General features: G+C 39.9%; 1 protein-coding gene across 1 annotated transcript in view; it reads left to right on the top strand.

The window, feature by feature from the left end:
- LOC139468632 (calpain-B-like) overlaps nt 1–12,181 on the top strand; it is a 37,212-nt gene extending 25,031 nt beyond the window's left edge. Inside the window, exons 12-20 of the mRNA XM_071250754.1 lie at nt 5,361–5,581; nt 5,799–5,829; nt 6,896–7,013; nt 7,374–7,435; nt 8,436–8,504; nt 9,175–9,253; nt 9,791–9,907; nt 10,615–10,667; nt 10,921–12,181. Coding sequence (XP_071106855.1) covers nt 5,361–5,581; nt 5,799–5,829; nt 6,896–7,013; nt 7,374–7,435; nt 8,436–8,504; nt 9,175–9,253; nt 9,791–9,907; nt 10,615–10,667; nt 10,921–10,947 — 777 coding nt within the window. The 3' untranslated portion in view covers nt 10,948–12,181. The remainder of the gene's footprint in view (nt 1–5,360; nt 5,582–5,798; nt 5,830–6,895; nt 7,014–7,373; nt 7,436–8,435; nt 8,505–9,174; nt 9,254–9,790; nt 9,908–10,614; nt 10,668–10,920) is intronic.
- Nucleotides 12,182–15,988: the final 3,807 nt, after the last annotated feature.

The raw sequence follows: 15,988 nt of genomic DNA on the forward strand, positions 1-15,988 counted from the left end.
AAACGCACTTAGGGGTGGTGGGTTAGCCTAGTGGTTAAAACGGTCGCTCGTCACGCCGAAGACCCGGGTTCGATTCCCCACATTGGTACAATGTGTGAAGCCCGTTTCTGGTGTCCCCCGCCGTGATATTGCTGGAATATTGCTAAAAGCGGCGTAAAACTATACTCACTCACTCAAACACATTTAGAGACCTTAACTATCCTAAACTAAAAGGAAAATGTGTCTATGTATTAAACTTAGTGGTGTAAAAGGAAAAAGACCAATAGAGGCTTTGTTAGAACAATATTTTCATTGGAGAGCATCAACACCAAGGGTTGTTTACAGATGTCATTTCAAATTAGTACATCTGGCAATCTCAATGAGTCTGGCTGCTGTATTATTCAAAATATAATGAAATCCAGTATCTTATGTGTTCAAAATATTTGAAATGAAAGATATAATTAACATAGTGTTAAATGAAAGATCACAGTTTTAGACTTTAAAAAGCTGTCACACAAATATAAATATATCTCTCATAACCTGTACATGATGAGGTTTCCTCATGTCTTCACGAAATTGATTTTGCGATTGATACAACAGTAGATCTGCTGTAACCATTCCTACTTCCACTTCCCGCTGACCCGCGAGAGAAAGCTAATGATATGTTCATTGAGATATTGAAAGTTGATATGCCAGCCCATTTCATGTGTCTGCTTTCTGGATGTGTAAATACATTTGTTCCGTTTTGGACGGGACATTCCTAACGCATTTTGAGCAAACGTGCCTCTCATGTATTTAATACCTAACCACATTTTGATCAACACGTGTCTGGCATGTGCTTAGTACCTGGTGGTCATAGCTGGCTATGCATACTAATAACTAAAGTATATTTCACGAGGAATGGTCCTAAGAAACATATACATTGATACGGAATGAATTATACAAGTCATAGTTTAAAGTCGTTTTTTACATGTACAGACATACTAACTAACACTTGAAGATTGGGTTAGTGAATTAAAATCTTTGGCAACTGAAAAGTTCATTTACCCTTTCTCTGTGTCTTTTCAACCTTTTACAACCTTTTTCAACCTTTTTTCGCTTCTGTTTTCACCGTCTGAAAGAGAGGCTAGGATCAGCGGTATTGCGCCAAGACGTTTGTTTGACCTCGAGATGTCTAGATGGTTATTTAATTTGTGTAAACATTCAACCCTTAGGTGTCCGGTTTTTGGTCTTCCCGTATGACCTGACTCAAACTTCGGAAACATGTTAAATATGATTGTCCCAAGTCGTTTTTGGTCTTCCCGTATGACCTGACTCAAACTTCGGAAACATTTTAAATATGATTGTCCCAAGTCGTTTTTGGTCTTCCCGTATGACCTGACTCAAACTTCGGAAACATGTTAAATATGATTGTCCAAAATCACTACAAGGTGGTCACAGATAACAACCGACATGCCTTTATTTGCAAGCGAGCTACACCTCTACAGAGGCGTGTCCCTTCATGACACCGAATGCCTATATCGCACCATGACTCATCGCACTCCATATCCACGTGGGTGTGAGTTGAACATTACCACGGGCATGGGTTTTACTTATTTAAAATGATATCCGGCCCATGGTGTACTGGCAGCGCCGCTGACATAACCCCTTGATGTGGTGCGCCACCTGGCGGCAAACACTAACCTACAGGGCTACATCCCGGTCAGGTGTAATGTAACCCGTATAGTTGACATATGCGTGGATGAAGATTTCCCTGCTTCTATTCAGAACATAGTTAAAAACGACCAAAATAAAGATATCGCTGCCGGGGAAGTAAGACATTTTGTACCTAACGCCCGCGCGCACGCGTGTGTGTTTATGGTCCATCCTTCATGTCTGCTAAATGTATAGTTTTACGCAGATGGAATGGCCTAGACATGATGCAGATGTGACAGATGGGGGGCGGGGGGGACTCATGAAACACGTCTACAAACCTGTAGAATGCGTGCATAAATGGAACCTATTAATAAATTTTATGTAACCTATTTTACCTTTTCAGAGGTAATTGCAGTCAACTGGGGACGCGTGTAATACTGGTGTGGAGGGCGATTGCGTTAGGTGAACTATTTAGGATGGTTAGATCCATATTTTAACAACGTTTTACTTTGGAGTACAATTTAACAAGGGCAACGTCAGATGTGTGTGCGACCGCCTTCGTGGTCTAGTGGTAGAGCGTCCGCCCGGAAAGCGGAAAGTCCGGGGTTCGACCCAGGCCGCGTCATACCAAAAGACGTTAAAAGATGGTTCTTGTTGTTACCCTGTCTGGCGCTCGGCATTAAGTGGCTAATACAAGGCCTTGTCGGTTCGGAGTCAGTTTACTGTGTCTGAGTGGGGTATTCATGTTAAACTGCGGCATGGTATCTCGGTGTGCTAGCAGACAATCCAGTAATCATCGATTCACGCAACTGGGATACGATGGCATGCATCAACAAAGTCCGCGAGTCTGACCATCCGATCCCGTTAGTCGCCTCTTACACAAGCGTAGTCGCCTTTTACGGCAAGCATATTCTACCCCGGATCTTCACGGGTAGAACACCCATATGTTGACAGGCTACTCAGTCATAAGGAAAGTGTTACACATTTTCCAATATTGTCTCCATAATCATTCGCACATTCTGTCTAATTAAATTCCTATTACACCTATTGTATCCCAGCCGGTCGTTGCTCCAACTGACAAGGCCTTACATGACCTAACCATTATATGTAAGTAGCGCAATATATATATATATATTGTTTGATCAAAGAACTTGGTATTATTGACATACCAAATACAACCAAGGCAGGTTTTATTTATATTAACAAAATGTATTTGAGACATGCAGAAAAAATACCAAGTGGATTTTCAAAAACAAAGTATTTTTTCTATCCAGAAAAGAACCAATTCTCTCAGGACATTTGATTTTTCGACTATCCACCACTATCCCACACAACAAACAAGGAAACGCTTCATTCCATGGGGCATTCGTCACAAAATTTGGTGACCATAGATATGCTTACATCTCCATCTACAAAGATTCAGAACAATTTGTCATGAGTGAAGTCTTGGAATTTATTTACCAAACAACATGTGAAATTGTGGACTTCCTAATTGATAACATCTATGGGACATATGGGGATAGGACGCGCTGAGGCAAGAAGTAGGCATCCCAATGGTCACCAATGGCGGTCCTCTCCTTGCTGTTGTGTTTCTTTATGTATATGAACAAGAATGTCTGCTCGGGTAGGCCAAATCACAGCAACTGGATTTGGCCAAAGAAGTTTAACTTAAGCTTCAGGTATGTCGATGACTTGTGACTAAATAGCCAATTCCCTCACGCTGACTAGCCCACCTAAACTGGATGTAAAAGAGACCAGTGAACACGCCTAACATGTTACACATTTAGATCTTTGCATGAAAGTTCAGACTGATAAAATATTAACAAGACAGTATGACAAGAAGGATTTTTCAATATTAGTCATTTTCCCCATTATGTTGTGAAATATTCCAGCAGCTCCAGCTTTTAGTGTCTACATTTCACAACTTTTGAGGTACAAAGATTTCAAAGAGGGTCAAACGACTTCGGATCAAAAGTCGTTTGATCAGGGTTGCAGCTTTCATTTCTTCAGTAAACCTTTCAAAATGTGGCGGGTGCTACGGGTCAGGCAAGACATGCTTACGAACACCTGTGTCACCACTATTTGATAGTGATTCATGAAAATAAAGCGATGAAAACCTTTCAACAGAAATCTCTGCAGAAAGCAGATGAACACATGCTCATGATATAGTCGGAACCGTACAATCGATTGCTATTGGTGTCATCGCTGATTTTCAGTGATCCATTCTATAATGTTCACCACAATTTTGCCTTTTACACCCAATGGAATCGGCGAAGACCAAAATGAAATCGGATCCCTATTTTGACCCCGTGTTCCCGTGTTTGTTTAAGTGATTTGCAGTTGCATGTGTTTGTGACGGGGGCCACCGGTGGAGCAGGATGCGAATACCTGGTATCATCCCTTGGTATTGATTCATAAACACAGTCATGTTAATGATATAGTCTGAATCGCATAATTGACTCTGCTTTTAACATATTTTTGTAATGATTATGGAAACTGTCGCGTTAATAATGTTAAGATAAACAAACAGTTGCTCTTAAGAACGAAACAAACTTGAAAATAAGGTTATCTTCTTCTTTAAATTCCAACTTTGAAACATTCAGAATTAAGGAGAACTTGTACAAAACAATTTGTAGAGGAAAGCGTGCTCAGTCATAAGTCTCTTGGCCCTGTTTTTTCCTTTGGCAGCCATTTTGAAACCAATTTCTCCCACTACTACAGTTGGTGATGGATGCGTGTGTAATTCATATTACAGCGAGTTTGTGTTATGTAAAAACGTAGTTTTAATTAAATGTACATGCAACTTCAATATGCACGTACTAATATTCAATTTACCTGTGGAAATATTTCAACTATTCGGGTGAGACCACGGTCCGTGTCTCCGTCTTTTTTATCTAGCGCGATGTAAAGAGCAAGAAAATCGTAGTTTTATGATTAATTATTGAAATATCTCATTAAGTTGTTATTGTATACTTAAACAACGTGTTGTTGGGGGTGGGGTGGGGGATAAAGATCTGTGAACTTTTCCTTTTCGATTAGAATGTATAGCTTTACGACAATTTCACTGTGGCTTGACTCTTTTCGCTAATAAATGACGTTGATATACTCTCATTTCATCGCTTAGATACAAATGTAACGCTTTCTCGGGTGTCAGCAAGTCCAATGTAGTACCAAAATCAACATTATAAAAAAATGAGGTTGACAGAATCACCTAATATGAACAGATACAAGCCAGACATTTGTTGAGTGAGTGAGTATGGTCTTACGCCGCTTTTAGCAATATTCCAGCAATATCACGCATCCAGCTTCACACATTGTACCTATGTCGGGAATCGAACCCGGGTCTTTGACATGACGAGCTAACGCTTTAACCACGAGGCTAACCGACCGCCCCCAGACATTAGGACATTCGTTATATAATATATGTATTTTTTTACTATATTCTGTTGAATACAACGTATTCCCTCGACACGCCAAACATATCAAATAACCTCCTCTGTTTAACGTCTTTTTAACAGTGAGATATATTTGGTATTACTATGTTATGTATTATCCGTGTAACTGATACATAAGTATTCCGTCAGTTGCCAGAGACAGTGATAGGCAGATAGGTATGTATATACGATCAATACGTTTTTAAAAAAAATAAAATTGAAACTGGAATAATCTAACATGCCAAACATCTGACTTCTGGCGTAATCGGTCTATGATACTGCAGACTGCTAAACGGCTGTTTGAATTTTAAGCTGCAAGAAGGGAGACAACCAAACCGGCTATCTGGTCAGAACTTCTACGAGTACACCCCGCGGTTGGAGGAGACGTCAGGCAAATTCTGGCCTTACCGTGAGAGGACCATGCGGTTTGAGCTGGAGCCTGGAACGTACGTCATCGTCCCGACTACCTTTAAGGCATCTAGTGAAGCCAAGTTCTATCTCCGCATCATGGCGGAAGTTGCGCCGAACGCTAGGTGAGCCTTTGAAAACTTCATTACTTTGAGTACTGACATATTTTAAAAATACAATGTAATTTAGTATAATTATATATGCATATAAATATAGCATTATTCAAATGAAGTTATGTTCGATGTTGTATTGATATAGATAGCTACATATCGTGATTAGCGATCATGGTAAACATAATACGTCAACAATGATCAGTCGTTACGGGTAAAATCTCTGTTTCAGTCCCATAGAAGAGCCTACTGGTCCAATTGGCGTGAGTATTCGAAGTGTTCGAATTGATTAATGTTTGCAGTTTTCCTCACTGAGTAAATGTGGTAGTCGTATTCATTAAATAGGTGTGAGAATTTAACACGTTGCATATACTAAGAAATAAACAAGCAGGTGCTTTGAATGCTAAACAAATGCCCCGCAGTATGTAACCCTTACTGAAACTTTTAATCACTTGAACAATCAACTGATCTCGAACAGTGAATGTTGTCAGCAGTAATGATTCACCCAGCTAGTGTGCGGCATCTAGGACATACACTGATACCCTCCAAATAGTAATATGCCCCATTTGTCACACCCTAATTGTTAAAGTGGACTGTGTCTAGGCCCATCCCTGCTACCTATAGTATCCTACTCAAAAGAAGTTGAGAAACACCTAATTCTTTCATATTAATGTAGTTATTTTGTAGTTAATTCGAGTGTTCTTTAATATCTTTTGAGTAGTATATATGGACTTCTCCAGCTATTTGTTAACACTTGACACGGCAAGTATAGGACATTATTATTTGATTGTCGGAGAAGCTGTTATTGTTAGGTTAACATAGTTTAGTGACAGATTGTGTTACACATATAGCTTAGTTCGTAATACACATAACACCATAAATAATAACATAGCTCTGATATAGTCATTCAGCACAAACAATTGCTACATTTTGTTGTAAATGTAAAAAGTCAACGCCAGAGAATAATCAGTGTCGATTATCTACCGAAACAGATGCCATTGGGGGTAAAAGGCAGAATAGAGGCGAAATATGAATGGATCACTGAAAGGATAACACCAGGTATTCACGAAAAGAGTTAGCATGTCCTGTTCTACTATATAGTTTTGATATTACAATCATAACACAGCAGTGACAGTTCAAGTGAAAACATTGAAATGAATAAGTAAGTCTCTCTTTGCAAACATCTCCCGAGAATCTTAGTCTGCCTTTTAAAAGGTGTCAGGTACGTTATGACAAGATGTAGACCTGTTATGATCGGGGACGTTGGTAAATGTCCTTTCATACATTAAACATTTGGAGATTGTAGCATGTTTTTATGTTGGGCGACAGGATGACCACGATCTGACGACAGACGCACTGGAAACGTCCTTCAAGAAAAACGCCGGATCAGACGGGAAAGTGGATGCAGTTTCACTGAGGAACATCTTTAGTGACACAAAAAAAGAAGGTAAGCAAAGACAAAAGAACTACATTATGTTTGTTTTTTGTTTAACGCCGCACTCAGCAATATTCCAGCTATATGACATCAGTCTGTAAATAATCGAGTCTGGACCAGACAATCCAGTGATTGACATCATGAGCATCGATCCACACAGTTGGGATACGATGACATGCATCAACCAACTGAGCGAGCTGACCGCTCGACCCCATTAGTTGCAACTTACGCCAAGCATAGTCTCTTTTACGGCAAGCATGGGTTGCTGAAGACCTATCCTACATTAACTACATTAAGGATGCTGTTGTTACAAGAAATTCAGTTATCATTTACACAGTACAACTTAATGTCAGACTTCTTGTTGTATTGCAGAGTATGGAGCCAGTGACGGCTACAGCCTCGAGACATGTCGCTGCCTCGTCGCTTTGCACGATGTATCCTTGTGAACCAACTCGAACGAAACTTGTCTGTGACGTTTGTTGGATGTTGGTATTTTAATGTGACATCAACGATAACATTTTAATATGCTGGTTCGCCTCTGTTCCTAACTAATATTGTGTAACTTTGTTTGATAGGCATTACTTAGAAGTTGACAGATGACAAAATTGAGATAATTTATGGATAACAACTTCTTTAATTACTGACAACGGTATAAGGATCTATACCGAAACGTCGCCTTTACCGTAAAGAAAGAAGTTGTTATCCATAAATTATCTCAGCTTTTTAATCTTGTGTAGCACCGAGTAATGATGGAAGTGGAGTAAAAAGTAACTGCCACAGTAAATACACACACTATTCACTGTGTTCCGATTGATGCTATTAAGTATGTGATGCTTCTTTTTACATTAACGGATTTTTTTTATAATGATTTGTGTGAAACTAAATGTAATGTCGAATCAAACATATTTAGATTAGTTTCCAGATATATTTCGCTGCAAGACAACAAATCCATCGCAGAAACTAATGCTTTAGAAATGAAACAACATTTGCTCGTTTACTTTAAATTTATCAAAACATGAGGCAAGTACTTTGTAATAGGCATTGTAGACGTCACTCAACGTTGATCACTGTGGACCAAATAATGCTCCTCAGAAATGGCTCCAAATGTGGTGGATATTTGTTACCATGGCATTTTGTATAATTATGTAGTTTCAGTTACTTAATTCCATTATTTGGGACAAATGAGAATTTGTTGGGAATGTCTGCATTTAAACATTATTTAACTGTAAGTGCACCAACTTACGCAACAAAGGAACTTATCTTTCAGTCGTTGTTCCTAATCTCAGTCTCCTCTGTTTGCTACAACGACCAACGCACAAATGCTATTTTTTACCCTCATAGCCGAGGCCTTACGATAGTGTGTGTGTGTGTGCGTGCGTGCGTGCGTGCGTGCGTGCAGATTGAACGATCGGTTTTCCTTAACATGGAACTCAGGTTCCAATTGAAGGGTTGTTAGACCTTACGAAAGTGAAAAAAGCCTGGGACACTGTCAAATTATGGACGGTAAGTTGATATGTATACATTTGTATGATATTTAAGTATTGAAAACCCCTTAATTCGAAGTCCTGCGGCCCATCGAAATTGTAAGCAGTGTTCCAATGTTCGAGGCAAGCAGTTTGCCGATAATTGACCATAGCTGCAGATAAGAATTCTGATTTAGCATAACGCTGCATCGTCCAACGTGGAGTAAAGTTTCGGTCACTAAAAACAATGTACTGTATCTGTTGTCTTAAATGTATTTTAGAACATAGTTTATATAATTCAACTGTATCAAACTATCAAGTGGCAATATTCTCCGAATTATGGACTATGTAATACATGTAAGTAACTATTATCAAGGCCCCTTGAAGATCCAGGTGTTCAGCAGCCCATGCCTGTCGTAATAGGCGACTAACGGTATCTGGTGGTCAGGCTGGCCATTGTATCCTAAGTGCGTAGGTCGGTACTCATTAATCAATCACTGGATTGTCGGGGCCAGACTCGATTATTTACAGTCCGCTGTCATAAAGCTGGAATATTGTTGTGTGCGGCGTTAAACAACAAACAAAAATAATTATCAGGCAGGTTTTTGAGGCATGTATGACCAATTAAAAATCAAACCGTTATAGCAATTCATTTAAATGCTGATTGGAAGCCATTAAGTTTGATGAAGATATTGTAATTTCTATTTCAGAGAGCCTTTAAGTCCTTTGATTTGGATAGCACAAAGTCAATAGACTCCTATGAATTGGGAGAACTTTACAAGAAAGTTGGTATGTTGCCATCTTAAACCCTTTTTGTTTTGCATCTTGAGTAAGTGCTGAACATGAATATTCAAATTCTGCCCTTATTAAGTGAACAAAAATGTTTTCCTCACTAAATTAGTTTGCATTTGCCTCAGATTCTGTTACTACCTTTCTTACTATAGTATTGTCCTTCTGGCGTTTACTGTTGAGTCCCTGATCTGTTTCTGTTGGATGTTCATTTGTCTTGTTTGACATTATTTAGTGTTCGATTCTGGGGCTATTGGGTATCATACACAATAAACCCAGAATCGAACACTAAATAATGTATAATATAGTTGTATAATTGAAATAATGCCATGCACCCTTATATAGCATATGTATTGTCTTTTAGTGTTTCGTCTTTCTTCTGTCGTTATCTGATTATCTTTTAAATATTGGATATTTGGCCTATTGTGCTTAAACAATGGCTCGCATTTCGCCTAGCTAATCATCCCTGTGACGATTGTGTATCTTGATCTATTGTGGTCGGTCAGTAGTCTAACGGAGATACTTCCGTGTCCCCAGGCTTCGCTGTGCGGTCTGAGGTGCTGAAGGCGGTGGTGCGGAGATACGGAGGGCGTGATGGCGTCATCAAGGAGGATGACTTCATCCAGAGCCTCTGTAAAATCATGACACTATACTGTGAGTTGCGTGCTATACACTATCGTTTAGGACTCCTGAAGAGCCGGGTCTTTATGCTGGTATTTATATTAGATATTTACCATGCACAAAAACATGTGCATTACTCAGATCACATTGGCTTAAACCTACCCACTTGGGTTTGCCCACTTGGTCTGCAGTGACTGCCTGAAGCCTGGCCATTTATTAACACAGCAGTGAAGCATAGCTTATGTCCGTAATTATTGTCATGACTCGTGCTTGTCGTAAGAGGCCCACTAACAGGATCGAGTGGTCAGGCTCGCTGACTTGGTGATGCATGTCATCGAATCTCAATTGCATAGGCCTATGCTCGTAAGCGAATCACAATATTGTCTGGTCCAGACTCGATTATTTATAGACTGGCGTCATATAGTTGGAACATAACAAAGGAAGAATGTATCATGTATATATTGACACTTTACCTGTGATTTCTTTGCTATACATGATCAATAATACTATGGGACTATACTGTGAGTGGCATGATCAAGTATTACTGTTTTTCTCTTAAATATAATGTGAGAGAATATGCTTAAACAGTAAATATGACTTTAAAACTCTAGTTAACGATAACCTTTTTTTCTGCATATATGTGCTTGTCTTTAATCAACGCTATAAATCAAACTGAATATAGACATACAGAGGTTGGTGCAATTTTGAAACACTTGACATTTTGTGTCATATATTTTCAGATACCTTCAAGGCAAATGCGTACGATCAGAAAGTGACAATGGACTTAAACCAGGTACTTTGAGATTACCACAGAATGAACAGACACCATTAGCCTTGTCTATATGTATTATTTCCATTAACATTAGGGTGTTCATTGCCCTTAACCTTGTAACCCAAATTATAAAACTCATAATAGTGTTTCGTATCGCTGCTAAAAACAAAAATATTATTCAAAATTAAAGGCCACGTGGCCCAGAGAACAACAGACATTATAAATTATATGTAGCTACTGATGTTTTCCATGTGTCTTGATTTCTTCATTTCAGTGGCTGAAGTGCACACTGTACACCTAGCTTCAACCTCTGGCAGTTCTCACTCGGGTACTAACGGCGTCAAGATGTGCTATGTGACTTTTAGATGCATAGTGTGTGTTCTCTTGTTAATTACATATTTCATAATTCATTTCATTTTCATTTCACTAGTGTGAATAACAACATTAATTCTGCTAGATTTTCTCAGTATTTCTTCCATCTAAATGATGTGTTTTATTCTTGCTAGCAATATATCACCCTTGTATTCCGTTCCTAATACAGGAGCCATAGTTGTGTCTATTAACGGTGTTATGATCAACAGGAAAGATCCACTGGCCTCATTGTCTAACATTGCTGAACATGAACTAAACTTTTTTTTATTTCTGATCATTGATGTAATTGGAAATCACTAAATACTGTAAAACAAGTATGGCTTTATAAAATAAATATTTTTTCACGCTTCCAAACGATAGGTCCATACTAATTGCCATGTAGTAACTAATTACATTAAATATTGCAGTTTTAGAGACGTGCACAAATAACAAAATCTAGACCTTAACTGGAAATATTCACTGCACCGTGGCGCCCAAATGGATTACCATGCACACATTTTGTCTCTGGGCGCATAGCCACTATATCCTATAACCATTCCAGGTGTTTTTGTTTGTCCGGTGAAGCAATGTGATCACATCCAGCATACATCTCCTTATATGCCGAGACCCTGCATGATCTGATTTCAGAGTATCAATGATACATGCTTCATTTAAATGCATATCAGTATGAGTGTGTTCAAGTGTGTGGTTTCACTATATGCCATTATATATGTCACTTTTTATCCTTGCTTATAAACTCAACGATATAGTACTATTGAATAATAATGAATAATACATTGGATTACTTTAATCTACGTTATATATAGATCGTCCATCTTTTTGGCCCTGCATAATATCATCATGTTTTTGTTCAGCAGCAAGTATATTTTCCTGAGACGTGTATAAAGCATTAAACGGTTTCACAAGTTATTGAACCTCAAATTAACGAACAAATGTAACTTGCTGCAACAACATATGCACAAAGAATATTGTATATTCGTGTGTTTACAGAAAGTCGTGCAGTAACAGTAGTGATGTTATATATCTAGTGTCGTGTCAGAAGCTGTAGTTTGAGTTAATACAGTATTGACTTACGTCGCGTCGAAAGAGATAAAGACGTTGAAATCCAAGTCACCTCGGTCTTCAAAAATCGTGATATTTTTTGTTTTGTATATAAGTTTTGAAAAATGATCCTGTATTTTCTAAACAAGATAAAATATATTTTCTTCAAAACGCCTACTGGGTTATATTTTCCTCGATATGCCGGAACGTATACAACTAATGCTTTTTTACATATATGGTTTAATGTTTTTACAATCGGTATGATGACATGCTGCCTTTGATGTTTGTAGGGAGGTATGATGGTACTACACTCTCAGTGTGGTGATGTGTTCTTTCAGGTTTGGGCGATCTGCCACCATTTGTAATATATGACCATGACATAACCAGTTCATAATGATCAAAGGGTTCATTTTTAAAGCGGTATGTACTAGTGTATGTACAGATAAGCTGACTTCATCTAATGGAAAGGCCCGTGTTCGAAACCACACATGGGTACAATGTGTGAAGCCCATTTGTGGTGTCACCCGCCGTGATTTTGCTGGAATAAAAGCAGCGTAAAGCCATACTCACTCATTCACTCACTCGTCAAACGGTCTGCGCCGGCTACATGGAAACACCACGCATTACTAGGACATCCGTCATACTACTCGTGCTCAAAAGTTGCTTGATCAAGGTTACAACATTCCGGGCCTCGATAAAGCTTTCTAAAAATTTATACTGAACAAGTGGGGGACATATCCACAGTGAAAAAAATGATGTCCCATGCAGTTCCGGGTGTTCACGGGGATTTCTATTCCTATATTTTTAGAGGTGGTTGGGTATATTATCTGTAAACTGAAATTCAAAACTATTACTGACCCATTCGGCGCTCTGTTTTAGAAATGACTCAACGACTACACCACGCGAACTGGCAAATCACAAGATGAAAACCTCCTGGCCCAGAATGTTTTATCCGCGAATTCATAAATTTTCGTCCGTGTCCAGAAAGCCGTTCTTTTGAAGAAAACGTTTCTTTGCTGAAAGAGACCACATAGTGTGTTTTTTAAAACGAAATGACGATTTTCCGTCAAATCAGAGGTCAGTACATAGTCAGAACTTGATCCCCAATCTCGTCCCGATACAGGTCCAATATAGTTTGGAGTGGTGGTCGTTCATGGCGATTGTAGACGAGATCTGAAAAAAAGCAATGATCTTACAGATAGATAATAACAGACACTTGGAGAGGCAAGCGGTCAAAAGCGCCAGGTGCTGAGATCGTATCCTGCTCGTGACCCGGTTGTTTTTTTTCCATGGGACCAGCAATGTTTACAGGTCACTACCCCTAGTGTACAGTACATACATCCTGTGCACTCAGAAGAACCCACTCGTCCGATGGTAGATAACCAGATGATTGAAACACGAATACCTACAGACACCCGAAACACAAGTGTCAAAACTTGTGGTGTCACCCTGGGCAAGTGACACAGTTCAAATGAGCCTCTGTTCACCCAGCAGAGAATTGGTAGCCGATATGTAGCGCCCTCAGGCAACTTGAGTTATATACTCATCAGGGAGTTGGGAATGATAACTGGAATGCAAACGGTTCCACTGGCCGGGGAACAAATGAAACCACATTTGAGCAGATACTAGTACCTGGATACCTGCGGTATCGAAGTCGACTGGCCTGAAAAGTGAAACAGAAGGCTTTCTGTTTGCTGCACAGGACCAGTCACTTCCCACTCGATTTTGCATCAAAATGTAAATATGAAACGTAGATTACGCAATGAATGTAATGAGACTGTCCTGCACATTGTCAGTGGATGCCCAGCTTTGGCACAATGATGGTGTAGCTCGATCATTTTATTACCGTCTTCGCCATGCTTGTGGTTATGGCACAGAGGTCCATCCATGGTACGACCCGGAATATGTAGAAGGCGTCATGGAAAATGATAAATACAAAATTCTTTGGAATAGGCCCGTTTTGAGCCTCAGACATATCCAGGCCAACAAACCTGATCTTCTCCTTGGCAAGATTCAAGATTCTCCATTGTTCTGGGTGTCTTAGGTTAGGTACCTCCCAATGTGTTGACTGACATTGGAAGAGTACTCGGGTTTGTTACCACGAACAATGCCCTTCTGACAATCTTGGTAATGCAGAAGGCTGCAGTGTTTGGGAGTCTTTACATTCTCCGAAAAGTTCTGGGTGGGTTCGCCTAGGCAGCGCTTCCTGAGAGAAGCCCCGTTCGCTGTCTGGGCTGCGTGTAGATGGGGCAAGGTCCTTGGGCTGATGATGAGCCTAACCAGCCTGACTGTGCCAGGATCACCCAAACCCTCTTTGCTGCATTTTTTATTTTAATCTGTAAATAATAATAAGACAAATAATAATAATAATATCTTACAAGGTGTGCAAATACACACACTCATCTACCTGTGTGCGACAAAACAACATGATACAGTAATCAGACTACAAACTGATGGGTGAATTAATAAATATCGTCAAAGTCATCGTTTTTTTTTTCTAAATCAAAGCCTTTTTTAAATAGTTATATGGTTACTATGCAAAGTAAAGACGTATGAAATAGCTGGACAGGAACTAACGAGGAGAGTGGGTTGTGCTGGTGTCAGCCGGGGTTCGTTACTGGTTCGAACTCTGGCTGTGTGGGTATAGTGGAAATAGGTTTGTTTGACATTATTGTCGGTGTTGAAGTATATTTCTGTAGATATTTTTCTGGACCTAATGTTGAATATGTACACATGTGTGGCAGACTTGATACTCGAAGGAGGGTCACGACTGGTGTCTTAGCACACTTTACCATTGAATGGAACACACAAGTATAAGGTCAACACAGGGTTTAAGATTTCTTTAAAATATGATACTTACTACCCAACACTGGTGTCTGTGGAACACAATAATAGAGAGTAGACAGTGGCGTCTTTTGAACCATATACTACAGAGTCTGCGTGAATTTGTGTTTAAGGAACACTGATTCGTTTGCAACAAAAGTTTCGGACCGACAGTGGAATCTTTGCAACTATTGTCTTAAAAATCATGTGATAAGTTTGTCGACATCGACATCGCCCAGTCAGCAGTTGCACGTCACTTGAACGTACACCACAGCACCACATCTCGTTTATCGGCTCTGAATATCCACCTGGATTCAACCCAAGATCACCCGTGAAGTGGTAGACCAAGAGTCACCACCCCTGATACATCCGGGTCTTTCCAACCTTCGTCATCGACATTCTACTGCCACCGAGACTGCAGGCCGTGCCTGGTTTGAGGATGGTATTGGACCAAACAATCAGGAATCGTCTGTGAGAGGTTGGAATTAGACGCAGAAGGCCGGCATCAGTCGCTGTATTGAGTGAGTGAGTGAGTATAGTTTTACGCAGCTTTTAACAATATTCCAGCAATATCACGGCGCGGACACCAGAAATGGGCTTTACACATTGTACCCGTGTCGGGAATCGAACCCGGGTCTTCGGCGTGACGAGCTAATGCTTTAACAGCTAGGCTACCCGACCGCCCCTGTCCTTGTATTGAGACGTTTTCATCGACGACAACGTATGCAATGGGGCAACACCGTACAGGCAAGACTCTGAGAAACCGGCGGCGAGTCTGGTTCAGTGATGAATCAGGATTTCTTCTCCAACGCCGAGATGGAAGACGTTAAACGTCGAAATTAACACATAGGTCGTGTCAATGTTGACTTCCTTCATAATTCAAACGTCATTCCCTTGCCATCCAGATCTCCTGATCTTTCAACATGACAAGGCTACACCACACACACCTCGTGTCACTGTTGACTTCCTTCAAACGTCAATGGCCTTTCTGATCTCCGGATCTGAACCCGATAGAGCATCTGTGGGTTGAACTCGATAGACGTGTGCATCAACGTCAACATACACCACAAACACTTACACAACTGGCCAACGCGTTGTAGGAACAA

The sequence above is a fragment of the Haliotis cracherodii genome, unplaced genomic scaffold (assembly GCF_022045235.1).
Source record: "Haliotis cracherodii isolate W230 unplaced genomic scaffold, xgHalCrac1.p SCAF_2, whole genome shotgun sequence".
Classification (NCBI taxonomy): Eukaryota; Metazoa; Mollusca; class Gastropoda; order Lepetellida; family Haliotidae; genus Haliotis; species Haliotis cracherodii.